At 39.7% G+C, this 27,834-nt stretch overlaps 1 protein-coding gene across 1 annotated transcript; it reads left to right on the top strand.

The window, feature by feature from the left end:
- Positions 1–169: 169 nt before the first annotated feature.
- Positions 170–27,290, top strand: PRSS55 (protease, serine, 55). Its single transcript, XM_006864428.1, has 5 exons — positions 170–251; positions 8,832–9,024; positions 10,078–10,328; positions 11,807–11,949; positions 26,988–27,290. Exons 1-5 carry the CDS (start codon positions 170–172, stop codon positions 27,288–27,290), a joined length of 972 nt encoding a protein of 323 aa, XP_006864490.1.
- The last annotated feature ends 544 nt before the right edge of the window (positions 27,291–27,834 follow it).

Raw genomic sequence — 27,834 nt, 5'->3', positions numbered from 1 at the left:
AAACACACTGAGTACTGAATCAGAGTGAGGAAAGCATCTTCCGGGTTGTTGTTCCTGTCCCTTCCTCATGATAAGGAGGCTTCAGCAGAGGAAGGGACCTACAGAAGGCTTCTGATAAAGAACCTTTGCATGGGGTACCTGGGCTAGGAATGCAAACATATGAAAGAGCATGGTTGTGGGGCTGAAGTCCTTGACAGCAACTCCCTTCAGAGACTTCAGTGCATTGTCTATGCAGCCTCTGGACCTGCCACGTAAAATAAAGCCATTGTAGTTGCCTATGGTCAGGCCTGGAAAATCACATATAGGTTTTTAACCAGGAGCAGGATTCTTCACAGATGTCCAGAATTTCTTCTGCCCAGTAAGTACTTGAAGACACACCCTTAGTGCAAAGAAAAGTCTACCTCTGGAGTCATAATGAACTCATTTTGAGTTTCATAACAGCCTTTACTGAAGTCAACATTATTATCTCTGTTCTGCAGATGAGAAAACTGGGGGATCAAGATTGGTCAAGGCACACACTGCTGTCTGAAAAATTACCCGAGGTGGCATTAGGAAAGGAAATTAGTACATAATTCACTTCCAACCACTTGTCCTGGCCAATGGGTGTTTGGGCAAAGTCCACCTAAGTCAGTGCACTGGGAGGTTAAAATAAAAAGGAAGGTACAAATCCCATGACTGAGTCCCTGACATATGGTACAGTCATGGGCTGAGCATTTCCATTTCTGAATCAGATCCTTTCATCTTTAGGAATGGATCGGGGACTATCTGGTGATTTGGAGACCATGAGAAATTAACCAAGGAAGTGGTAGAAGCAGGAATTGTTACCTGCTGATCAGGAGTGATGGGGGCAGGATGTTAGTGCCCAGAGAGGCTTCGGGCCTCCTAGTGCTCTTCCTCCCCACCCTCACCCCCAAATCTCTCTATCAGACTTTACATACACATTCACAGACATGGAGCAACTCACGGAAGGCAAAAGGACAAATGAGACACAAGTGCTGCCCTCTGTGAGTGCTTTTTCTAATGAGAGGGTGGGACCTGTAGGCAAATAACACAAAGTGACCAACCTAGACCTGAACAACTGAGCAACATAAAACCAAACCCAAACCCAAACCACTACCACTGACTTGATTCCAACTCACAGCAAGCCTATGTAGGGTTCCCAAGACTGTCAATCTGTATGGGAGCAGATAGTCTCTTCTTTCTCCTATGGAGCAGCAAGGGGAGAAAGACGCAGACCAATTCTTCTCAAAGGCATCCTCCCCTCCTTTCAGGGTCATGAAGGAGGACCAGTGCTTATCAAACAAGAAGGTGCTAGAGCAGGAAGAACACTTCAGACAGAGGGAGCAGCACATACAAACTCTAGGTGGCAGGTGTGGAAGAGCTTGATGTGTTGAGGCAGAGTGAGAGTTTCAGGTGGCTGTAACATAAACCATGCTGGTGAGAACAAGAAGGAAGAACAGTGTAGAAAATAACAGCTGAGCCAGCCATGAAGGTATTTCATTTACTTATTATATTTCTTGATCACTGCTAGGTGTCAGGAGCTGTTCCGTGGACTCTGGAGAATACAAAGATAAAAGGATTTCCCTGCTAACAGACCTTTCCTGCCCAGAGAGATCAATCAATGAAGTATACTGGTTCCTGTCGCTGCCATAACAAATTATCCAGTGGGATGGCTGAAACAGTTAGAAATATTGTTCTAGAGGCCCTAAGTCCAAAATTAAGGCGTCATGTTGGCCACACTCTTTATACAGGTTCTAGGGAGAATCTGTCCATTCCTTGACTTTTCTAGCTTCTGGTGGCTGTTGGCTTTTCAGTTTGTGGCCAATCTTTGCTTACGTCTTCATGTCGCCTTCTCCTCTGTGTGGCTGTCTTCTCCTTTCTTGTCTGTCTCAAATCTCCTTCTGCATTTCTCTCATAAGGACACCTGTCATTGGATTTAGAACCCACCCTTATAAGCCAGGATGATCTTTGCTCTCAAGAGCCTTAACTTAATTACATCTACAAAGACATTTTCCAAACAAGTGATTGTTCACAGGTTCCAGGAATTAGGATATCGACATATGTTACGGGGCGCCATATATCCCGATAACCCACCTACAACAGGTCTCATCATAATAGTCAGAACACACTGAGTACTCATTGTGTACCAGGCAGTCTTCTAAGGACTTCATAAGTATTAGGTCATTTAATCATTTAATCCTGACTCCAATCCTGTGATGTGGATACTTGGCATTGGGCAAATATGCTGCAAAAAACAAACAAACAAAAAACTTCTAAAATCTTAAAAAGAAAAGATATCACTTTGAAAGACTTAGGTGAGCCTGACCCAACTCACGGTGTTTTCAATGGCCTCATACTCATGTAAAAGCTGAACAGTGAAAAAGGATGAACAAAGAACTGACATGTTTGCATTATAGTGTTGGTGACAAATATGGACTATATCTGGTGTGGAGCTGTAGGATAAGCACTGAATCACAAAGTCAGTTTAAACCACAAGTTGGCAGTTCAAACACACCAGCCACTCCTTGGAAACCCTACACAGGGTGGCTAAGAGTTGAAACCAACTTGACAGCACTAAACAACAACAACAACAACAACTAGTGGAATGAGCATATTTATCCCGTAGGCAGTACAGCCAGAATATCCCTTAGAAGTGAGGCTGGCCAGACTTTGTCTCACTCCCTTTGGACCTGTTATCAGAAGGGACCAGTCCCTGGAAAAGGACATCATGCTTAGTAAAGTAGAATCCAAGAAAAAGAGGAAGACCCTCAACAAGATGGACTGACAAAGTGACGGCAACAATGGGCTCAAACCTACTATTCATAAAGGAGCTCTGGTAGTGTAGTGGTTACGAATTGGGCTGCTAACCTCAGGGTCAGCAGCTCAAAACTACCAGCTGTTCCGTGGGAGAAAGGTGGGGTTTTCTGCTCCTGTATAGATTAATAGCCTCAGAAACTCTGTAGAAGGTCGCTATGAGTCAGACTGACTCCACGGCACATCACCACCACAACAACTATTGTGAACATGGTTCAGGACTGGGCATCATTACATTATACATTACGTTGCTATGAGTCAGAGACTGAATGGTACCTAACCATTAGTGATGAAGATGAGATGATGGGAAAGTATGTGTTTGGCTCCAAAGCCTCTAAGTAGTGGAAAGAGAAAGGGGAAGAGGGAGAAGAGGAAGGGAAGGGAAAGAGAACACAGGGAAGGGAAGTAACAAGGAAGATATGTATCTACAGGAATATTATTTAGATCTAAAGACCCAGAAAACTTGAGGTATGTAATTGTATTTAAAATTTTCCTCACACCTCCCAATTCTCTACATTTTAAAGTACCCCAATATCAGAGAATTGCTGAGGGTTCTATCCTCTCAAGCTCCTGGGTCTCTACCTTTGTCTTCCATAGGCTATCTGGATTCCAAACATAAAAATTCAGTGTTTTACACCATTTTCTGTTTTTTTGCCCCTTCACTGTTTTACACCATTTTTTCTCTCATGACAAATAGCAGAAACAAACCTTCACCATAGCATTAGAACTTCAGTGTCAGTTCTGAGGATTGACCCTATTTCTTGTCAAATGCTTTAAACACTCCCTGGAACAGTCCCATCCTCCCTGTCAAAGACTCTTTTCCTTGATCCTCTGTTCTTCCAGACAGAGAATCAGCCTCTCATCTTCTAGCTGTTCCTCTCTCCACTCACACTCCACACCCCACCCTTGCTGCCCCTTCCATTCATCCGAGTATCTAGTGCTAATACTATTGTTGTTAAGTGCCATTGAGTTGGTTCTGACTGATAGCAACCTGTACAGGGTTCCCAAGATGTGGCTAGTGAGTTTGAATTGCTGATCTTGTGGTTCAAACCAACCTTATGGTCTAGTCCTTTATCCCACAGTGCTACACCAGGACTAGAATTGGTGGCTTTAATAAACAGAAATTCATTTCCTCAGAGTTTAGGAGACTAGGAGTCAGAATTCAGAGCACTGTCTATAGGGGAAGATTTTCTATCTCAGTTGGCTGTGGAGAAAGATCTTCGTCTCTTTTCAACTTCTGTTGCTCAGTTCCTTGGTGATCTTCATGTGGCATTTATCTTTCTCTCTGTCCTTCCTTCTATGTACCTGTTGCTGTTGTTATTAAGTGCCATCAAGTTGGTTCCAACCCATAGTGACCCTGTACAGGGTTTCTGAGGGCGTAAATCTGTACGGGAGTAGAAAGCCTAATCTTTCTTCCGTGGAGCGGCTGGTAGTTTTGAACTGCTGACCTTAAGGTTCTCAGCCCGATTCGTAACCACTACACTGCCAGAGCTCCTTCTGTGTACCTAATCTGCTCCTTTTATTTCTCACAGGCTATTGATTCAAGACATGCCTTATACTGATAGGATCACAGTAACATAAAAATGAAAATGCTATTCCCAAATGGAATTACATCCAGAAGTACAGGGGTTTAAGATTTACAACACATATTTTGGGAGGACACAATTTAATCCTCCACAAGACAACACCACCCTACATGTAAATTCTTTTTAGGGACTCATGTATAACAGGTGAAAAAGTACTCTTCCTCATGCCTCATGACCAGCAGCCAAAACCAAGCCATGGACACTTTATCTTGGTGGTGGTAGTGTGCCGTAGAGTTGGTTCCGACTCATAGCGACCCTGTACAGGGTTTCTGAGGTTGTAAATCTTTACGGGAGCAGAAAGCCTCATCTTTCTCCCACAGTACAGTTGGTAGTTTCAAACTGCTGACCTTAAGGTTCGCAGCCTGATTGATAACCATAGGTGGATTCAAACAATCAACTTTTAGGTTAGCAGCTGACTCAACAGCACCTAACAACTATAACAATAGCTGATTACAAACCATAGGTGACAATATTTCCTGGGGAATAAGCTGGGAGCAAGATCAGAGAGAGGTTTAGGGGAGCCAGAAAGGCTCATTGGAAGAGAAGGCATTTGAGTCTTAAGAAGGAACACCATAAACACTGAATGTGACAGAGGTCAAAACAAGGTGTCCACAGAAGGGCGAGTCCCTCCTAGGCTAGTGAGAAGGGAAGTTCTGACAAGAAAGACTTCACAGGAAGTCCCTTTGTACAACCATGTTAGAAACAAAGTGGCAGGAAAGCTAATCTACATGCCTTCAGTCTGTATTCTCCAGCCCACAGCCCATTGTGACATCACCAGGATCTGGTTATAAGAAGAGAGACTTTGTCAGTATCAGTCCCTCCAGCCTGGCCTCCATAACCTCCTAGCAAGTCCATAAGCAAAATCAAGGGCCATGTTCCTGTTAGCAGTTTTTTTGCTCATGTCAGGAGCCAAGAGCAAGCATCTTGGTATGTGGACTCCTCTCTTGGTGGGGACTGAGCATGACAATCACCCTCCTCCCTCCCGTCCATCCAGTCAGTGGTCAGCATTAACACCAAAAGTAGAAGGAGAGTTGATTAGCTGGCTCATTCATTTAATTAGCTAGTTTATTAGATAACTCACAAGAAAATGTACAGTAGCTTTATGTTCTTCCACATACTTCTTGAAATCGCTTCTCTTCTCCTCTATTCCCCAATACAAAGTTTGACCTGTATAACCTTGAATTTTTATTTTGAAACCTGAGACTTTATTTCTGAATGACTAACAGAGCTCCCAGAAACATGTGTTCAGAATTAGTTGATTATTATAGCTGATGGGCGTCATGACCAAGCTTCTCATGAATTGGAGACACAGAGTGTAAGTGTAGCTCAGAACATTTAAGAGTACCCATAGGAAGAAGAATGGGGTTTCTGTTCTTAACCGTTAGCTCCTTAAAGCTCCCTGATGGGTCATGTCTCTTTCCAAGGGGGAGCAAGTGGCTGGAAGGAAACTGGGAGGTTTAGCAGTTATTATGGGCCAGGTACTTTCCTACCTTTAATGTCCAAAACAACATTGTAGGGGTTTTGCTCTTAGTCCCAGATTATGAGTGAAGAATTCTGAGCCTTACAGTGTGGCTGAGGACTTTTTAAAAGACACACAAGAATTTGTAGCAGATCTGACTCAAAAGTCCATGTTTTACTGTTCAACTGTCATTCTTCAATGTGCCCTTGGGTTGGTGTGTTTGGGGAAGAGAGGTTAGTGTGTAGTGTGGGGAGAGAATATGGAGAACAACAAGTGCCCCACTGCAAGTGTCCAATACAAGGAGACTGAAAACAAATGATTGCTCAAATCCCTTCTCCTCGATTTCTAAACTGCCTGAATGATGTCCAAATTCCATTGGGTTGCCTTGCTTTGGAGTGTGCACAAGTATGGATCTTCCAATCAGTTGGCCAGGTAGCTGTCTTCCAAATTTCTAGTCATAGATGAGTGAGCACCTCCAGTACTTCGTCAGTTTGTTGAAACATTTCAATTTGTATTCCTTCAATTCCCGCAGCCTTAATTTTCACCAACGTCTTTAGAACAAATTGGACTTCTTTCAGTACCATCAGTTATTGGTCACATGCTACCTCTTCAAATGACTGAATATTAACCATTTCTTTGTGGCACAGTGACTCTGTATATTCCTTCCATCTTCTTTTGGTGATTTCTGCATCATTCAATATTTTGCCCATATTGAATTTTGGCCAATATTTTGCCAATATGTCAAATCAAGGCTTGAATTTTCTTTTAGTTCTTTCAGCTTGAGAAATGCTGATTGTGTTCTTCCCTTTTGTTTTTCTAACTCCATTTTTGGAGTCTTTGCATATTTCATTTTAATACTTCACTTTGTCTTCTCAAGGTGCCCTTTGAAATTTTCTGTTCAGCTCCTTTACTTGCTCATTTCTTCCATTTACTTTAGCATATTGTGTTGGAGAACAAGTTTCAGAGTCTCTTCTGACATCCATTTTGGTCTTTTCTTTCTTTCCTGTCTTTTCACTGACCTTTTACTTTCTTCTTGTATGATAATTCTTGATGTCATCCCACAGTTCTTCTGGTCTTTGATTATTAGTTTCTAGTGCATTGAATCTGTTCTTGAGATGGTCTCTAAATTTAGTTGAAATGTGCTCAAGGTCAACTTTTGTCTCTCATGAAGTTGTTTAATTTTCTTCAGCTTCAGCTTGAATTTGCTTATGAGCAATTGGTCTATTCCACAGCCTGGCCTTGTTTGGGCTGATGATATGGAGCGTCTTCATCATCTTTTCCCACGGATGTAGTCAGTTTGATTCCTGTGGATTCCATCTGGTGAGGTCCTTGTGTACAATCACCTTTTATGTTGTTTAAAAGGTATTTGCAATGAATAAGTTGTTGGTATTGCAAAATTCTGTCATGCTATCTCCAGCATCATTTCTATCACCGAGACATAGCTTCCAACTACTGATCCTTCTTCTTTGTTTCCAACCTTCACATTCCAATCACCAGTAATTATCAATGCATCTTGATTACATGTTTGATCAATTTCAGATTAAAGAAGTTGGTTGTTGTTTTTGTTATTGTTAAGTACTGTCAAGATGGTTCCAACTTGCAGCAATCCTGTATCGGATTTCCAAAGTCTGATTGGTGGATTTGAACCCCCAACCTTGTAGTTAGTAGTCCAGTGCTTATCCTATAGTGCCACAATAGGACTATGAAGAAGTTGGTAGAATTCTTCAATTTTGTTATCACTGAGTTTAGTGGTTGTTCTTCCTTGTAGGTATATGGATAGTTTCCTATCATAGACAGCATTGTACTTCAAGACAGATCTTGATTTTTTTTGACAAGGAGTGTGATGCAATTCCTCTTCAATCTATAATTCTCAGCATAGTAAACCATATGATTGATTCAAAATGGCCAATGTCAGTCCATTTCATTTCACTAATGGATATCAATCTTTATATGTTCCATTTCATTTTTGACAACTTCCAATTTTCTTAGATTCATACTTCACACATTCTGTGTTCTAGTTATTAATGGATATTTGCAACTGTTTCTTCTCTCCTTAATCAGCAAATTAAGGTCCAGAAAAGCTATGCTTCATTCACATCATTATATTCAACTCTACTTTGAGGATACAACTCTTCCCCAATCATATTTTGAATGTCTTCCAACCTGAGGAACTCATCTTACAACACTATATTTGACAGTTGTTGTTGTTAAGTGCCGTCGAGTCGGTTCCGACCCATAGCGACCCTGTACAGGGTTTCCGAGGGTGTAAATCCTTATGGGAGTAGAAAGCCTCATCTTTCTCCTGCGGAGCAGCTGGTAGTTTCGAACCGCTGACCTTAAGGTTCGCAGCCCGATTCGTAAACACTACGCTACCAGAGCTCCTTAGTAGTTGTTGTTAAGTGCCATCAAGTCAGTTCCGACCCATAGAGACCCTGTATAGGGGTTCCGAAGAGCAGCTGGTGACGTTGAACTGCTGACCTTGCAGTTCAAATGGCTTTACAGTCTGGTGCATTAACCCACAGCGCCACACCAGGGCTCCATATTTGACAATGGTCCTCTGCTATTCATAAGGTTTTTAGGGGCTAAACATTCAGAAGTAGTCTGCCTCACCTTCCTAGTCTGTCTTAGTCTGGAAGCTTCGCTGAATATTGTTCACCATGGGTGATCTTGCTGGTATTTAAAATACCAGTGGCATAGCTTCTACCATCACAGCAATACATAAGCTTCCATAGTGTAATAAACTAATAGACAAGAGGTGGATCCTCATCTGTAGAATAGTTACAATGGTATCTATTTACAAGCCTCCTTTTCCCAATGCTGATAGTAGTAGTAGGTAGTAAGTGATAGTAGTAATAGATATTAACAAAATATTGAATCCTTTACCTTCCACCACACTGAAGAGTTCAGAGGCAGTTGTCTGCCAACCGTTGACAAGGTCTAGGAATGATACCTTCCATTTCCTTTTCTGACAGGATGCGGTGAGAGACCTATTTTTGAGGGAGGAGCTCAGCATTCCAGAATCATAGAGGGGGTGGAGGCTGGGTTTGGTGAGTTTCCATGGATGGTGAGTATTCAGTTGGGAAATGAACATTTCTGTGGTGGTACAATCCTGAACAAGTGGTGGATTCTAACTGCTGCTCATTGCTTTCATTATGAGCAATTATCGTAAGTACCCAAGCACACATCCTTATTTACTTCTATTGTTGTCTACTCCCATGCCACCCTGAGACTCTCCAAAGGACTTAGTTAATAAGCCTCTCATAGGACCTACACATTCTTCTAGGAGAAAATGATCCTGATTCTGGAAGTCTGGTTTCCTGGGACACCTGACTTTATTGCCCTGCTTCTTGTAGAGTATTCTCAGGATAATCTAGCTTTTACTGATTACTAATTATGTGTCAATGACTCTGTTAAGAATATCTACTTAGACTTTATTCATTTAAGTAATCTTACAATGAACCCTCCATGACCAGTAGAACTAAAAAACCCATTTTATAAATAAGACAACTGAGGTCCCAAAAGGTTGAGTAACTCACCTGAAGCACACAACTAGTAGAAAGAGATAGAACTTAAATTCTGGCTCCCAGCCTTGTGCTTTTCACTGTAACATCACCAGAAAGGGTTTAAAGACTTCCAAGAGTTCATCAAAAAGTCCTGGGAGTGTTTTGTAATGACATAACCAGGGAACATTGTATGATCTCTTCCCATAGAATATTTAAAAATTGGCAAATGGAAAATTCATAGCCATTCAGCCGCAGCTGGGGTGGGGCCTGGATGCTGACCTCTTACTGAAGATCTTTTCTGCTCAGTCAGTGGTAGATCTAGGTTAAATGGTGCTCCTGGGTTCACTAAATTGTTGGTAAACACGTTGGTATAAAACAGATATACTAATATCTATTTTTAAAGCTAGTTTGGTCTTTTGAAGACTCTTCCAATTGCTCAAAGTTTAAAAGGCAGCCTTATTTTACTAGGAAGGTGTATTTCATGCATATCTCTGAAACCTGTGATGGAACAGAGGCGTAGCTGTGGTTTCCAGTACTGATTATTATGCCATCCTCAAATTCTTCCAAATTCTCACATCTTCTGAGTGATAAACCCAATAGGTTCCATTCTCAATACCCCTAGAATTATATAGGATTTAGGTATTCCTGGAATAACAAATTCTTCCCACTTGTGAATTTCCCTTTTTCTCCTCTCTGTTCACGTCTATGCCACCAGTCCAGCAGACCTGAATATTGTGGCCGGAACCAATGACTTAATCAGTCCACATAAAGAAATCAAGGAGGTCACCAAAATAATTCTTCACAAGGATTTTGAAAAAGTCAACATGAACAATGATGTTGCTTTGCTCCTATTAGGCTCACCTATCACCTTCACTGATGAGAAACTCCCCATCTGTTTGCCCAGGCAACCCATCCCCTCCACCTGGCATGAATGCTGGGTGGCAGGGTGGGGACAGACCAGCAGTGGTATGTGACTCCTCAGCATCTTCTGAGAACCTCTGGGCTGGGGGAGGGGGAGAGTCATGAGTAATGTGTGGCTGAGAGTGGGCCTTTATATCTGACGGAGAAGGGGGAGGAGGATGAAAGGGAGAGAGAAGTGAAGAAGAAGGAAGGAGAGAAAGACTTTGCATTGGATCAAATCCCTGCATGGTAGAGGCCTAATCTCAGCTTCTTCCAAGTGCCAAGGAAGCATCTTCCAAAAGCTGTAAACTGAGATGTCAGGTCAGATACAGTTCCCAGGTGTGGTTTTCTTCAGTTAGTACAGAGTAGTTTTGTTTATATAATTGAATTCAAATATCTGTAGGCAGTCTACACACTCTCCAATTTGTTTTGCCAGAGGCCCCTTCTAATCTTAATTCTCTAGCATCCCCCTTGATTCACACACTGAAGTTTCATACCTAGTTCCTACAGGCCTAGGCTTTTGATGGTCTTGGAGCATAGCCCTGTAGTTCTTGTAGGAATGAATCCGTTGTTACTTGTTGCTTGTTACTTGGCCAAAATAGAAACAAAAGCATTTCAGAACAGAAAGATATGATGAAGTCCCACCTTAACTGTCCCAAAAGAAAACTTGACAAAAACCACAGCAAACAAGTTGTGGAGGATATGGGAATAGCATAGTAATGTCTCAAGTGTGAACAAGACTAAATCCATAAACATGCTTTTTAACAAGCTGGAGCATCCAAGATGGTAGGTGTCTCAAGTGCTCTGCAACCAGAGGAATTGGATGGAACATTGATTCTGGACTGTTAGCACCACTTAAAATTTAGAAGTAGATGGAGTGGACAAGAAAGGTGTTTACAAGAGTAAAAAGATTTAATAAGGATAATTGTGAAATTTCTGCATAGTCAGAGTAGATGAGATAGACAGAAGCCCAGAAGGACCTAGGACAAAGTCCTTCCAAAGACTTTTAGCCAACTTGCTCTTGCAAGGGATTCTGGACTTTTCTCATTGATTTCTCCCCCACCAGTAGTAAAATCCAACTTTCAGAAGCTCTGTGTAAGGGAAGTGCCATACTCACATCATAAAAAGTGAAAATAGGCAAATATAAGTGAAAATGTTGAATTATGTTCAGAAATGGTCTATAGCTAGTTCTAGGAAGATGTCAGATCAGTAGGACTGGTGTCAATCTGAATGTTTTCTTGATTTTGAATGAGGGAGATCGTTTAAGAAAGTGGAGATTGTTTGGAATAGTCTGGGGGTGGGTGAGTATAGAACTTGTGCATAGAAGAAGGTGGCTGTGAAGAAGGAAAGCCCAGGATTGGTGGCAGGTGGGACAAGAAGATGTGCAAGAGTGGTTTTAGAGGAGGGTTGGTTATATTATCAGTCCTGGATCCTGCTGGGTTAGAATAGACTCCACTAGCTGGCAGTGGGTGGCTTTGCTTGGTTTTAGTGTGGCAGGACCCGCTGAATGGTGACTTTTCTAATGTGCTTTCTCTGTGGGCCAGACAACAAATACTCTATGACAACGGATCTGATGAAAGTACCAATGATCATCTTGGATTGGGAAGAATGTTCAAAGAAGTTTTCAAAACTTACCGAAAATATGCTGTGTGCTGGATACAAGAATGAGAGCTATGATGCTTGTCAGGTAATTCGAGGGTGCCCCACCCTTACCTAACAGATCCTTATCCCATCCTGGCTGCCAATGTAAATGCATTTATTTCTGCTGGGATTAATTAAAAGTTTGGAAAATGTGTGAGAATCAGGGTCTTAGGTCACAGAAAAAGGATACAGACAGCAGAGTCTTTGGAGATTCGTCATGTGAACTGCACCCTTGGAGTGCAACTCTGATGGGAGTGAGCATGCAGCAACACTAAGCAAATATTTCTGATCTTCTCCAGGCCCACTAGGTAAATAGGGCCCCAAGGTTTTTCCTATTTCTTGGAATTCTAAAAGAACAAAAAAGCCAAGGATTTGAGATCCCTATAATGAATTGTTTTAATTCATTCATCTAGTAACCTTTGCTGAATAGGTACTGCATACTAGGACTTGGGAATGCAGCCGTGAATGAGATAAGGCTCATCCTTTATAGGAACCCACAGTTTTATGGGTTGGCAGTAGACAAGTAAACTACTTGGTGCAATTGTTTACAAGTTGGGCAGCTAACCACAACATGGACTGTTCAAACTCACCCACCAGCTGCTCTGAGGGAGCACAATAAGACTGTCTGCTCCTGTAAAGATATTCAGTCTTGGAACCCCTTATAAGGAGCAGTTGTGCTCTATCCTATAGGGTCACAATGAGTTGGAATCAACTCCATGGCAGTCCTGGTATGGATAGGCACTGGGTTGCTAACTATAAGGTTGGTGGTTCAAATCCACCAGTCCCTCCTTGGAAGCCCTATATATAGTGTAGCTATCAGTTGGAACTGACTTGATGGCACTTAGCAACAACAACATAGGACAGAGTAGAACTGCCCCATAGGGTTTCCAACCAAGTGCATAACCACTGCACCTCTGGTGGTTGTGTGCTGTTGAATCAGTTCCAACTCACAGCTACCCCATACAGGGTTTCTGAGGCTTCAGATCCTTATGGGAGCAGAAAACTTCATCTCTCTCTCAAAGAATGACTGGTAAATTTGAACTGCTGACCTTGCAGTTAGCAGCCCAGCTCATAATCCACTACGCTACCAGGACCCCTGTTGTTAAGTACCATGGAGTCGGTTCTGACTCATAGAGACCTGCACAGGGTTTCCAAGGCTGCAAATCTTTATGGGAGCAGAAAGCCCTATCTTTCTCCCATGGAACAGCTGGTAGTTTCAAACTGCTGACCTTGAGGTTAGCAGCCTGATTTGTAACCACTACGCTACCAGAGCTCCTTTCATATATTGATAAGAAAGCTAAGACTCCTTGAGCTTCACAGTCTTATATTTTAGCTTCTGTCTAATAAAATGAATACAAACAATTTAAGAAGAAAAACTTTTTTGATTGGTTGTTAGGAGAATAGAAAAAACTCAGAAATTATTTTCATCTAGCTTTAATGATGCATGAGGAGATTGACTTTTAAAGCTCAAAAACTCTGTCTTAGGAGGTGCCATTTTGATGAGCCCACTTAATACCAGCTGAAAGTTAAGTCTCTACTCTTGTGTGGGAACTGAGTCGGTCTTCTCCTTGGAGGAAAACTACAAATGTAAATGCACCATTCACTGAGAGGTTAAACAATTAAAAGTCTGTCTAAGGGGATGAGAAGGTATTTATCTACCATATTCTTTATTACTCTTTAATGTGAGGATATTGCTAGTTTTCCCTGGTAGGCTTTCAGATAGTGGGGCCTTGTATATGGGGAGCTTTTGTATAGGAGCTGGGGGTAATGAAATAGAAGAGAATGGAGAACTATGAAGTAAGATGTGAACTACAGCCACATGGCTACCGGCCTACAAACAGTCATTAATCTGGAGAACAAAGTGAGGACCAAACAGAGAAAATCAATGTCATGTGAACCTTGTGTTTTCTTCACATTCTTAATAAAATAAAAATAAAAAAGAGAGTTGGACCTTCTGATTTCCAGGCAAGATGGAATAGGACCATCTCCCTATTCCTTCCACTAAGTATAGCTAAAAACTTTGGACATGATAGCATAAAACAAACAGAAAGTTGGGGCTAAAATGATGGATTGACTGAATACCCTGAAACTTGAGGAACAACACAGTGGTGAGTTTTGAGGTTTTCTTTTTGCCTCCTATATATCCCAGACAGGATGTTGGAGAAGCCCACCACCCAGAAATGCCAATGGATATATACAAAACAAACAAAAACAACTCTGCTTTCTTTTGCCAAAAAACTAGGAAGAAGGTAATATAGAAAGACATGAAATGTTGCAGAAAAACACCACTAAAGAACCCACATGGTGCTGTGGGTTAATGCACCAGGCTGCAAAGCCATTTGAACTGCAAGGTTGGTTCAAGTTCACCAGCTGCTCCTTGAAAACACTATACAAGGTCACTATGGGTCAGAACTGACTTGATGGCACTTAACAACACAACAATAAAGAACCCACAGTCCCCTCTTCCCCTCAGCAAAAGCCAAGTGGAGAGTCTAGATTTCCATCCTTGACCAGTGATGAAGAGACACCCTTCCTTCCTATTCCCTGGCAGGATGAGGTCAGAGGAGGTCAAGAAGGAAGCGAGTATTTTATATATTTATTTATTACCATTTCCATAGGAAAAAGATGAGGCTTCACAGCTTGGGAAACCCTGTGCAGGGTTGCTATGAGTTGGAACCAACTCCACAACACACCACCACCACACTGTAATAAAGAACCATTCCCTTCCACCCTAGCATCAGTGGAAGTAGGAAATTCTATGCCTATCTAGCAATAAAGAGTTAGTATCCCATCACCTTGTTCTAGTTTCAGACAGAAGGTCCCTTAAAACAAAAATTTAAACAAGATCTAGAATCTCATAATAGTCCAAATGCCTAGAGGCATATCATACTTAGAATAGAGTTGTACTAGGGTACATGCATTCAATTTAGTTATAAACATGGAATAAGAAAAAAAATCTAAATTAAGAGTACAGAGTTATTTTTTTTAATTGAATGCCTAAGGTAAACAATCTAATTAAATTGTAATGCTAAATGAATCATGCACTTAATTATAAATACAAAATGCAAAACTTTTAGGAAAAAAATAAAATGCAAAACTTTTAAGAAAAAAATAAAATGCAAAACTTTTAGGAAAAATACCTAGAAAATATTTGGAACGTAGAGCTAGGTGAAAAGTTCTTAGAGTTTATACTAAAGCATGATCCATACAGAGAAATATGGGAAAACTGGACCTTAGTTAAACTAAAAACGTTTGCCCTGTGAAAATCCCTTGTTAAGATAATGATGAGGCAAGCACCAGAGTGGGAGAAAATATCCACCAAAGATTGTATCTATAATCTATAAGGAACTCTAAAAATTCAACGTATAAAAATAAATAAACAATCCAGTTAGAAAATGGGCAAAAGACACAAAGAGACATTTCGGTGATGAGTATTTATGAACGGCAACTAAGCACATTAAAGATAGGCAATATCATTAAAAATTAGGGAAAGGCAAATTGAAACCACAGTGAGATATCACTACATATCTATTGGAATGAGTAAAATAAAAACATAATAACTGATAAGAAAACCACATGAAGATTGCTAACAGAGAAAGGCTTACCCTATAGCTTGTTGTTGTTGCTGTTAGGTGCAATCCTGTACAGGGCTTCCAAGGAGCAGCTGCTAAATTTTAACTGCCGACCTTGTGTTGCTTATCCTTACAGTGCCACACCAGGACTCCCTACCCTATAGCTAGCACCCTGAAATCCAACTTCTATCTCCTAACTGTGAGAGGATAAATTTGCTTGTTAAAGTCAATACAATAACAATAACAAAACAAATTACAGCAAGGATGTGGAGAAACTGGATCATTGACACATTACTGGTGGGAATTTAAGATGGTACAACCACTCTGGAGAACAGTTTGGGAGTTTCTTCATATGCCTTGCCTTATAGACCAGCAATTGAGCACTTGGGCAGTTAGTTCAGATAAATTAATGCTTATGCTCATATACTTATTCAATCTGTATTTTGAGCACATAATCCAAGAAGCTGAATTATATGAAAAAGAACATGGCATCAGGATTGGAGGAAGACTCATTAACAACCTGCGATATGCAGATGATGCAACCTTGCTTGCTGAAAGTGAAGAGGACTTGAAATACTTATTGATAAAGATCAAAGACCACAGCCTTTGATATGGGTTGAATCTCAATGTAAATAAAACAAAAAAATCCTTACCACAGGACCAATAAATAATGTCCATATAAATGGAGAAAAGATTGAAGTTGTCAAAGACTTCATTTTGCTGGATCCTCCATAAATACTTATGGAAGCATCAGTCAAAAAATCAAATGAGTATCTGCTGCACAAGACCTCTTTAGAGTGTTCAAGAGTAAAGATATCAGTTTCAGGACTAAGTTTAGCCTGACCCAAGTCATGATATTTTCCATTACCTCATATGCATATGAAAAGTGAGCAATGAATAAAGAAGACCGTAGAAGAATTGATGAATTTGAGTTATGGTGTTGGAGAAGAATATTGAAAGTGCCATGGACTGCCAGAAGAAGAAACAAATCTGTATTGGAAAAAGTACAGCAAGAATGCTCCTTAGAAACCAGGATGGCAATACTTCATCTCTCATATTTCAGATATATTATCAAGAGGGACCAGTCCTTGGTGAAGGACATCATTTTTGGTAAAGTGGAAGGTCAGTGAAAAAGAAGACAACCCCCAATGAGATGGATTGGCACAGTAGCAGCAACCAAGGACTTAGTGTAACAACAGTTGTGAGGATGATGTGGGATCAGGCAGTGTTTCACTCTTTTATGCAACCGACTAAGTCAGAACCAACTGCATGGCTCCTAACAACAACCACATTATAAATGTTGCTGTGTAAGGGTAAGTTGAAAATTATTGCTACAAAACGATGGAAATGTTTATTACACAGAAATGTCAAAGTGTGAAGTTGTTGTTTCTCAACATACTCGTATCCTCCATCTAGGTCTATATATTTCTGAAGATGACAATTCCATCTCCCTAATCCTTTTCCTAAGGAGCTCTGGTAGCATAGTGGTTACAAATCGGGCTGCGAGCCACAAGGTCAGCAGTTTGAAACTACCAGCTGCTCTGTGGGAGAAAGATGAGGCTTTCTGCCCTCGTAAAAATTTACAGCTTTGGAAACCCTGTATAGGGTTGCTGAGTTGGAACCAACTCTAAGAATTCTGTGCTCTTTGATTTACTCTACATTTTGGCATCATTGAAGGACTCAAATCATAATTCTTTTAATTGTTCTTTGAGTTTGGAAAGCAAAAATAAGTCTTTGTGTTGTTGTTAAGTGCCGTCGAGTCGGTTCCGACCCATAGCGACCCTGTACAGGGTTTCCGAGGGTGTAAATCTTTACGGGAGTAGAAAGCCTCATCTTTCTCCCGCGGAGCAGCTGGTAGTTTCGAACCGCTGACCTTAAGGTTCGCAGCCCGATTCGTAACCACTACGCTACCAGAGTCTAAAGGGCATTTAATCAAGGCTATAGGGTAGATAGGGAAAGTTTCCTCACAAAATTCTTGTTGCTACCTTTGACAATTGAGCAGGTACATTGTCATGATGGAAAAAAATTTCCCAGAGCAACTTTTCTGGCCTTTTTCTCATGAATGCAGTTTTCAATTTTCTTCAGATTTCTTCATAATAAGATTTACACAGTTTTGTAAATGATGTATAAAAACTGTAATTCTACTCTGACCTAAGGAGTAATTCTACTCTGACCTACAGGGTCGCTTGAATTTGGTTTTTAGTTTTGGAAAGAAAGCAAGGACTGCCTCTAAGGAGGCTCTGGCCACAGACAACAAGGAACTTGGCATTAATGACCTTTGAGGGGCTTTGTCCTAATGGCTAATGCTGATAACCAAAGACTTGTCTTGTGAGAATTATACAGTTCATAAGAGTCTCCCCAATTCCTCACTGTGAGATAACAGTACCAGATGAGCACTCTTATCTGTTTTGTGGGTGAAGAAACAGAACTTGACTTCCAGGTCTGATCCCATCACTGCCTAGTATTTGACTTTGGACAAATCACTCGAATTCTGAATTCCTGCTACTTCATCTGCTAAATGGCTATGTGAGACCTGCCCAACCCACTTTACAGGGTAGTGAATAGGATGAAAATATTTAACACGCATGAACTAGTTATAAACATTCTTATACTGTTTCAGATCCATTCATATACTAAAGGGAATGATTGATTAAAGTAACTAAATAAGTTATGAGTATGTTTTTTCATTTATAAAACAGTTTTAATGAAGTGTTTTTACACATCATTTTATGGATCGAAAAGTCTATGATTCTAGGATTTTGTGGAGTGAAATAAAATTTCCCTGAAGCTGTTTGAGTGATGAGTTCAGAATATTTAAAAATCCAGTTAAAAATCTGATTTATGGTGACCCTAAGGACTCCTCGTGTGGTACTGTAGGATAAGCACTGGGCTATGAACCAAAAAAAAAGGTCAGCAAATCAAACCTACCAGCTGCTCCTCAGATACCCTGTGCAGAGTCGCTTAATAACAACATAACATATATAATAGAGTAGAACTGTGCTTCAAACTGTGTTCAATTACACGAATCCCCCATTATTGCTCTTTTTAAACCACACACATCCCTTCCACAACAACCCACTCCTTTACTGGCAACCAAATAATTTTTTTCTTTATTGGCAATCAAACAACTTCCTTTGTTTCCCATTTCTATAATTCAGTCATTTCAAGAATAGTATGTAAAAGGAATCATATAATATTTAATTTTTTTTAGATTCATTTGTTTCACTCAGCATAAGATTATAGAGCGTCATCCAAATTGTTGAGTGTATTTGTTCCTGGGTAATATTTCATTCTGTTAGGTCCCCATGAGTTGAAGTTGACTCAATGGCAGCAACACCAGTATTATATGATTTGATATTTCATATTTTGAGCTATTATGAATAAAACTGCTATAAACATTAGTGTATATGTTTTTGCATGAGCATTATTTTTGTTAGGTGCCATCAAGTGGGTACCGACTCATAGTGACCCTATGTACAACAGAACAGAATACTGCCCAGTTCTGAGACAACCTCATAATCATTGCTACGTTTGAGCTCATTGCTGCTGCCACATGTCAATTCATCTAGTTGGGGGTCTTCCTCTTTTTCTCCGACCCTCGACTTTACCAAATATGATATTCTTCTCCAGTGACTGTTCCCTCCTGACAATATGCCTGAAGTATGCAAGATGAAGTCTGGCCATCCTGGCTTCTGTTGTATTTCTTCCAATACAGATTGACTTGTTCTTTTGGCAGTCCATGGTGCTTTTAATATTCTCCTCCAACACCATAACTCAAATGCATCAATTCTTCTACAGTCTTCCTTATTCACTATCCAACTTCTACATGCCTTATTGAAAATACTATGACTGGGTCAGGCACACCTTAGTCCTCAAACTGACATGTTTGCTCTTGAACACTGTAAAGAGCTCAGTGTACAGACTGAATAACTATGGTGAAAGAATACAACATTGGTACCATTATCCCCTTGTTCTGTTAGAATGTCTGCCTTTTGTTCTATTTATAGGTTCCTCATGTTGTTAATTGTTGTCGAGTCAATTCCAACTCATAGCAACCTTGTGTAGGATATCTTAGGGTATAAACCTTTGCTGGAGCATAGAGTCTCATCTTCCTCACAGCAGCTGGTGAGATCAAATCACTGACCTTGTGGTTTTCAATCTAGGGCTTATCCTATGGAGCAACCAATGAAGCGTTCTTAAATACCCATTCTTCCCAATGGTATCCATAGCTTGTGATGATCTATATAGTCAAAAGCCTTTGCATAGGCGATAAAGCATAAGTAAACATATTTCTGGAATTCTCTGCTTTCAGCCACATCCATCTGATCAACATTAGCAATGATACCACTAGTTCCACATTCTCTTCTGAATCTGACTTGAATAACTGACAGTTCTGTTAACATACTGTTGCAGCCATTTTTGAATTATCTTAAGCAAAATTTTACCTACATATGATATTAATGATATTGATTATTTGTGCATTCCAAAGGGCACCTTCTCTTTGGAAAGGGCACAAATATGTATCTCTTTGAACTGATTGGCTAGGTAGATAGCTGTCTTCCAAGTTTCTTGCAATAGATGAATGAGCGCCTCTAGTGCTCCAATGCTGCATCAGTTTGTTGAAATACTTCAATTTGTATGCTGTCAATTCCTGGAGCTTTGTTTCCCCCCAATGCCTTCAGTGCTGTTTGCACTTCCTTCTGGTTCTTGTTCATATACTACCAATTGAAATGGTTGAACATTGACCATTTCATTTTGGTATAGTGACTCTGTGTATACCTTCCATCTTCTTTTGATTCTGCATCATTCAATACTTTTCCCATGTTACTTGTGTTGTGTGCCATCAAGTCAGCTCTTACTCATCACAACCCTAAATAGGGTTTCCAAGGAGTGGAACCACTGACCTTGAGGTTAGCAGTCTAGTGTTTACCCTACAGTGCCACACTAGGACTCCCATAGAATCTTTCAATATTGCAAGTCAAGTCTTGAATCTTTTCTTCAGTTCTTTCAGCTTGAGAAATACTGAGAGTATTCTTCCCTTTTGGTTTTCTAACTCCAGATTTTATACATTTCATCATTAACACTTGACTTTATCTTCTTGAGTTGCTCTTTGAAATTTCCTGTTCAATCCTTTGATTTCCTCATTTTCTCCACCTGTTTTAACATCTCTATGCTGGAAAGCAAGTTTCAGAGTCTCTTCTGACATCCATTTTGATTCCTTCTTTTTTTCCTGTCTTTCAATACCTCTTGCTTTCTTCCTCTATGACGTTCTTGATGTCATCTCACAGCTCTTCTGGTCTTCAGTCATTAGTGTATTGTTGTTGTTAAGTGTCATTTAGTCACTTCCAAATCATAGTGACCCTGTATAGGGTTTCTGAGGAGTAGCTGGTGAGTTTGAATCACCAACCTTGTGATTCAAACAATCTTGCAGTCCAGTGCTTATCCTACAGTGCTACATCAGGACATTTTAGTATCTAATGCATCAAATCTATTCTTGAGATGGTCTCTAAATTCAGGTGGGATATGTTCAAGGTCATATTTTGGCTCCTGTGGACTTGTTTTAATTTTCTTCATCTTTTTCCTGAACTTCCATGTAAGCAATAGATGGTCTGTTTAACAGCCTTAAGCTGATGATATTGATGATATTGAACTTTTCCACTGTCTCTTCCCACAGATGTAGTAATTTGATTCTTGTGTATTCCACATGGTGATGTCCATGTGTATAATTATCTTTTATGTTGTTTAAAAAAGGTATTTGTAACGAAGAAGTCATTGGTCTTGCAAAATTATATCATGCGATCTCCATCATCATTTCTATCATGAAAGCCATATTTTCCAACTACTGATCCTTTCTCTTTGGTTCCAACCTTTACATTCCAAAACCAGTAATTATCAATATATCTTGATTGCACATTTTATCAATTTCAGATTGAAGAAACTGGTAGAATTCTGCAATTCCATCATCACTGACTTTAGTGGTTGGTGCATAAATTTGAATAATAGTGGAATTAACTGGTCTTACTTGTAATTATATGGATATTATTCTATCACAGACAATATTTTACTTCAAGAAAGATTTTGAAATGTTCTTTTTGATGATGACTATGAAGCCATTCCTCTTTGTCATTTCCAGTCTAGTAAATTATATGATTGTGTGATTCAAAATGGCCAATGCCAGTCCATTTCAGCTAACAAGGATATTGATCTTTATGTGTGCCGTTTCATTTTTGACAACTTCTTATTTTCCTAGATCAGACTTCTTATATTCCATGTTCTGATTATTAATGAATGTTTGCAGCTGTTTCTACTCATTTTGAGTTGTGCCCCATCAGTAAAGAAGGTCCCATAAGCTTCACTCCATTCACATCATTATGGTCAACTCTACTTTGAGGAGGCAGCAATTTTCCAATTATATTTTGAGTGCCTTCCAACCTGAGAGGCTCATCTTCTGACACTATATCTGACAATTTTCTAGTGCTATTCAAATGTTTTCATCTATGACACTGTATCTGACAATGGTCTGCTGCTATTCATAAAGTTTTCATTGGGTAAACATTCAGAAGTTATACGTCTCTCCTCCTTCCTAGTATGTCTGAATCTGGAAGCTCCTCTGAAACCTGTTCATGATTGGTGACTCTGCTGGTATTTAAAATACGGGTGACATGGATTTCAGCATCACAAGCATGAAAACTACCACAATACAACAAAGTGACAGACAAGTAGTGGGTTATTGTTGTTAGGTGCCATGAAATCAGCTCTGATTCATAGTCACCCTTGTACAACAGAACAAAATATTGCCCAGTCCTGCACCATCCTATTAATTTTTCCGATGCTAGAGCCCACTGTTGCAGTCATTGTGTTAATCCATTTCACTGAGGGTTTTCTTTTTCATTCACCCTCTACTTTACCAAGCATGATATCCTTCTCACAGACTGGCACCTCCATATAATATGACCTAAGTATGTGGAACATCCTGGCTTTATATCTTCTAAGATAGATTTGTTCATTCTTCTGATTGTCCATGGTATATTAAATATTCTTTATTGACACCATAATTCAAAGGCATGAATTCTTCTTCAGTCTTTCTTATTTGTCCAGCTTTTATGTACATATGAGGTGATTGCAAATATAGTGTTTTAAGTCAGGCTTATCATAGTTCTCCAAGAGACATTTTAGCTCTTTAATACTTTAAAGGGAACTTCTGCTGAAAATTTGCCCAGTACAATGCATCATTTAATTTTTTGACTGTTACTTCTATGGACATTTATTGTGAATCCAAGCAAAATTAAATTCTTGACAACTTCAATCTTTTCTCCATTAATCATTGGTCCAGTTGCTAGAATTTATATACTTATTTATTTAGGTGAAACCCGTACTGAAGGCTGTATTCTTTAATCTTCATCAATAAGTGCTTCATGTCCTCTTTGTTTCAGCAAGCAAAGTTGTGTCATTTGCACATTACAGGTTGTTCATGAGTCTTCCTCCAACCCTGATGCTGTGTTGTTTATCATATAGCCCAGTTTCTTGGATTATTTGCTCAGCATATAGGTTGAATAAGTATGGTGAAAGCATACAACATTGAACTCACCTTTCCTGATTTTAAACTACGCGGTATCACCTTGTTATATTTGAACAATTGCCTCTTGGTTTATATACACGTTCAGCATGTGCACAAATAAGTGTTATGGAATTCCCATTCTTTGCAAAGTCATTCGTAATTTGTTATGGTCCACACAGATGAATGTCTTTGCAGAGTCAATAAGACACAGGTAAACATCTTTCTGTTATTGTCTGCTTTCAGCCAAGATTCATCAGATATTAACAGTGATAATGTTCACTCCCTGTCCCCTTCTGAACTTAGTTTATTTCTGGAAGTTCTATATTCTCTGTGGATGTACTGCTGCAACTGTGTTTGAATTATCTTCAGCAAAATTTTACTTGTATGTGACATTAATTATACTGTTCAACAATTTTCTGATTCTGTTGGGGCACCTTTCTTTGGAATGGGCACAACTATGATTTATTTTCCAGTTGATTGGCCAGATATCTGTCTTCTGAATTTCTTAGCATAGATAAGCAAGTCAATTGTTGCATCCATTTGTTTGAAATATCCAAATTGGTGTTCCACCAATACCTGGAGTCTTGTTTTTGCCAAAGCTTTCAGAGCATCTTTGTCTTCTTCCTTGAATACCATTGGTACTTGATCATATACTAATGTTTGAAATGGGTGAGTGTTGACCAGTTCTTTTTGGTAGAGTGACTCGATGCATTCCTTCCATTTTTACAAAATTTGTTTTATTTTAAAAGCAAAGTTTCATTTATTGGGCATCTTTTAAATTTTATTAATGCAAAGGGAAATATTGGAATATTTTGAGTCATTTGGATGAACAGTTTGCCTTTTTAAGTTGTCTTGATTTTACATTTGTGTTTATAATTGAATTGGTGCCAAATAATACTATAGAGTTAGAATATTTAACTTTTAAAGCAGTCTTGTCCAGATGAAACCCATTGCTGTAGAGTTTATTTTGACTTTTATCAAGCCTATAGGACATAGTAGAAGTGTATTATAGGGTTTCCAAGGCTGTAATCTTTACAGAAGCAGACTGCCATATCTTTCTCCAATGGAGCAGCTGGTAGATCTACCACTGACCTTTCTTTTCAATTAATAGTCAAGTACTTAACCGCTGTGTCACCAGGGGTTCTATGTTGTCCAGATTAGAGTCTTTGAGTACTCTAGGGATCTGAAGATATATGCCTCAGGGTTTCATAACATCTATTATTTGAATAATACTGCTTAAACCACCTCCTCTTTTCTCTTTTCTTTCATGAGAGGCAATACTGTTGGTGGCTGGTGGTTGTGTAAACCAAGTCAGTTTTGACACATGGCAACCCTGTATAGGGTTTCTGAGGCTATAAATCTTTATGGAAACAAAAATCTCATCTTCCTCCTGTGGAAGGAGGAAGTGCAGCCAGAATGCTCCTTAGAATCCAGGAAGGTCAGACTTCATCTCTCATAATTCAGACATACTGTCAGAAGGGACCAATCCCTGGAGAAGAACATCATGCTTTGTAAAATGGAGGGTCAGTGAAAAAGAGGAAGACCCTCAATGAGATAGATTGGCATAGTGACAGCAGCAATGAGCTCAAATGTAGCAATGATTGTGAGGATGATGCAGTGCTGGGCAATGTTTCGTTCTGTTGTGTATAGGGTCATAATGAATCACAACCAACTCAATGGCACCTAACAACAACTATAACAATATCAAGCTAAAGGAGGAATATTAATTAATAGTTAATCCATAATAAATTTTAGGTCCTTGTTAGTTCTAAAATGTCATGTCACATTTCCATTTCCTTTGTAACCCAATTTCAAGATCATGGAGCTTCAAAATAACCATGACCCAAATTAGATAATAATTTTTATCTTATTTTATTTTAGACCCGATCATCTGGCCTAAAATCTATCTGGTCTAAAAATGTCAAGAAAGTTTGAGGCAAATCCTGTGTAGTGTTAAAGGGAATGGTCCAATGGGTATGTTGCTTTTCTGATAGAGAATTTATTAGAGTAAAAATGTATTACAAAAGCTGGAACCTGAGTAAGGTGGAAAGCTGTCAGAGATGGAAAATGAAAATATTTTCACTAACAGTGATAGAAAAGTGGTAAGACTGTGCCTTGTCAAAAGTGGAGAACTTGCCAGATCCCAAAAAACAAGGCAGTCCCATCAAGACAGCTCTTATAGCTGTCACTGTTCAAGACTAGCACCTTTTTTGTTCAAGAATGGGGAGGGTCATAATAGTGGAATCAAACAATGCAGATCCAAAATCTCACAGTTTACAGAATTCAAAAGACCAAGTTCATAATGGAAAATTTAACAGTGGATATTGGTGATGGTTGTAATAATGTGATTGGTATCATTTAATGGCACTTGTGAAAAATGTTATATAGCCAAATGTTATTATATGTTTTTACAACAAAAGATCATATTCACTAGATGTTTGGTCTATTTCGATTTCTCAATGTTTTATTGACTATGGCACTTCCAGTGTTTGATTTCTGTATCAAAGAGTCTTAGTTAACATTTCATTACTAGATTGAAAGGAAAAGAAGCAACTTTAAATAAATTTGGAAGCACAATGAAGCTAACAGCTACACCTTGACTCTCCTTTGCCGTTGTTAGAATGGAAGCTGAACTGTCTGCTGAAAGGATAGAAGCAGACTTCCAAAGCCAGAGAGCTAACGCTGTGCCTTGTACCTCCTATCCAGGCAATGCTAACCTTCCTCCTCCTCTGTTAGACTTTATTACACTATTCTGTTCATTTTAGTCATTGTTGATATAAAATGTTCCTCATTTTACATTTGTGTGTTGTTTCTGCATGGTTGGATTTCAACTAGGTATTCCTATCAGTATCTGATATAGGTGATCCCAGACCTTTCTTAGGATAAATATCCAGTAGCATACTTTTTATAATCTTGGAGAGAGATACCATCTCTCCACTGAAGAAATTCCCCTTGGAAGATCACAGTTGTTCAGTTCCTTGAATGGGAGACATTGTAGCAGATAGAAAGAGTATGCACTTAGACACTAAGAAATCTTGGGTTCCAGCTCTGACCCAGTTACTAAATAAACTTGAGCAAGTCTTTATCTTCCATGAGCCTCCTTTCCCTTATATTAAAATGGATAAAAAGAAACCAATATGTGTGTGTTACCTAGTAGGAACATAACACAGATTCTCTATATAAACATATAACATTATTGATGTCATAGCCCACAGGGTTCCATCTTGGAGGGATTTCACATCCAGAAAAGCTTAACTCACTTGCCCCTCTGAAAATACATATGAAAATCAAAAAGGAACTTAATCCTTCCCATGTCTCTGGACCAACATCAGAGGAGAGCCCATTCATAACATTAGCAACACTTCTTATATCCCATTTCCTTTCTTCAATTCTTTCACAACCCATTCTAGAGCTTACCATTTGTGATAACTATAAACTAGTCTCCAGTCTTCCTTCAACCTGAGCAATACTATGCTGTCTTCCTGTTCCCTGCTCTCCATTTTGCGAATGGATTTATCTTTTCCCACCCAGTCCTTCCCTCCTTCTCCCTCTCTCTGGGTCCTGTCCTACCCACTGCCCATGTTCAAACTCTATTCCCCCACAACTCCTAAAGCCTGCCTGACAGAAGTAGACTTCTCTCAGAGAGTCTAGATCCTGGTGGAAATAGTCTGGGGTTGGGATTAGCTAAAATAGAGATGGGGATTGACTTGGATAAGGGGTCACTTTGGCTTGGATAGAATGTAGATTGACTGGGATAGGAAAAGGGATCTGCTAAGGTAGGTGTGTGTTGGGTTGGGATAGAGATGCGAACTGGCTAGCATACAAGTGGGAAGTGGTCTATAATTACAATATTTCCTTTGGCAGCCTGGAGTTGGATAAGTCCATGAATTATCTCCTACTCAAATGGAGAATTTAGATTGTGACTCCCTACTGAACTGTGTTCTCTGCCCACAGGGTGACAGTGGGGGGCCTCTAGTCTGCACCCCAGGGCCTGGCAAGAAGTGGTACCAGGTTGGCATCATCAGCTGGGGAAAGAGCTGTGGACTTAAGAATGTTCCAGGAATTTATACTTTGTTAGCTAACTACGACCTCTGGATCAAGAATGTGACTGAGGTGGAAGGAAGGCCCTTTAATGCTGAGGAAATGAGAGCCCCTCCCAAACAGAAACAAATGCGCTCCCAGGCTGCAGAATTCCCAGAGTCAAGAAGTCCCACATTCTGGTTCCTGCTCTGCCTTCTGCTCCACATGATATTGTAGTCCATTTTCAACTGTTAATAAAACAGAAGTGTGCTCCTTAACCAAAGGAGGTGTATGAGAATGTGCCACCAGCAGAGAGACTGGCTTGAGACAAAGGCTAAATGCTAGTCACAGAGGTAGATAACAGAAAGAAACCAAGATGGCACCAGATGTGATCCTATTTTAGAACTCTTTCCTCTGCAAGTTACAGTAACCTAACACAAACTGGCTAAAGCCAAAAACAAACAAACAAACAAAAATGTGTTTATATATTTATAAATAGGAAGTACATACACCTTAGAATAATCAACCATTTGAGATGAAAACAGCAGCATTTACCCAACAAAAAAGTTCCAGAAGGGTTAAGAAAAAAGGAGGAATGAAAACAGGAAGCACAGGGAAGAAGTGGGCTAAGTGATACTCTATTGTGGGGATTGCAATTAATGAGCTGAAACAAAACGTGTTTGAATTGTAGGATGGAAAACTGATTTTCTCTGTAAACCTTCACCTAATTTACAATTAAAAAAAAAAAAAATTCCATGGGCTAGTTCTCATGACCCTTCAT

Source organism: Chrysochloris asiatica, unplaced genomic scaffold, assembly GCF_000296735.1.
Source record: "Chrysochloris asiatica unplaced genomic scaffold, ChrAsi1.0 scaffold00064, whole genome shotgun sequence".
Classification (NCBI taxonomy): Eukaryota; Metazoa; Chordata; class Mammalia; order Afrosoricida; family Chrysochloridae; genus Chrysochloris; species Chrysochloris asiatica.
This window is presented reverse-complemented; position numbering and strand designations above follow the sequence as displayed.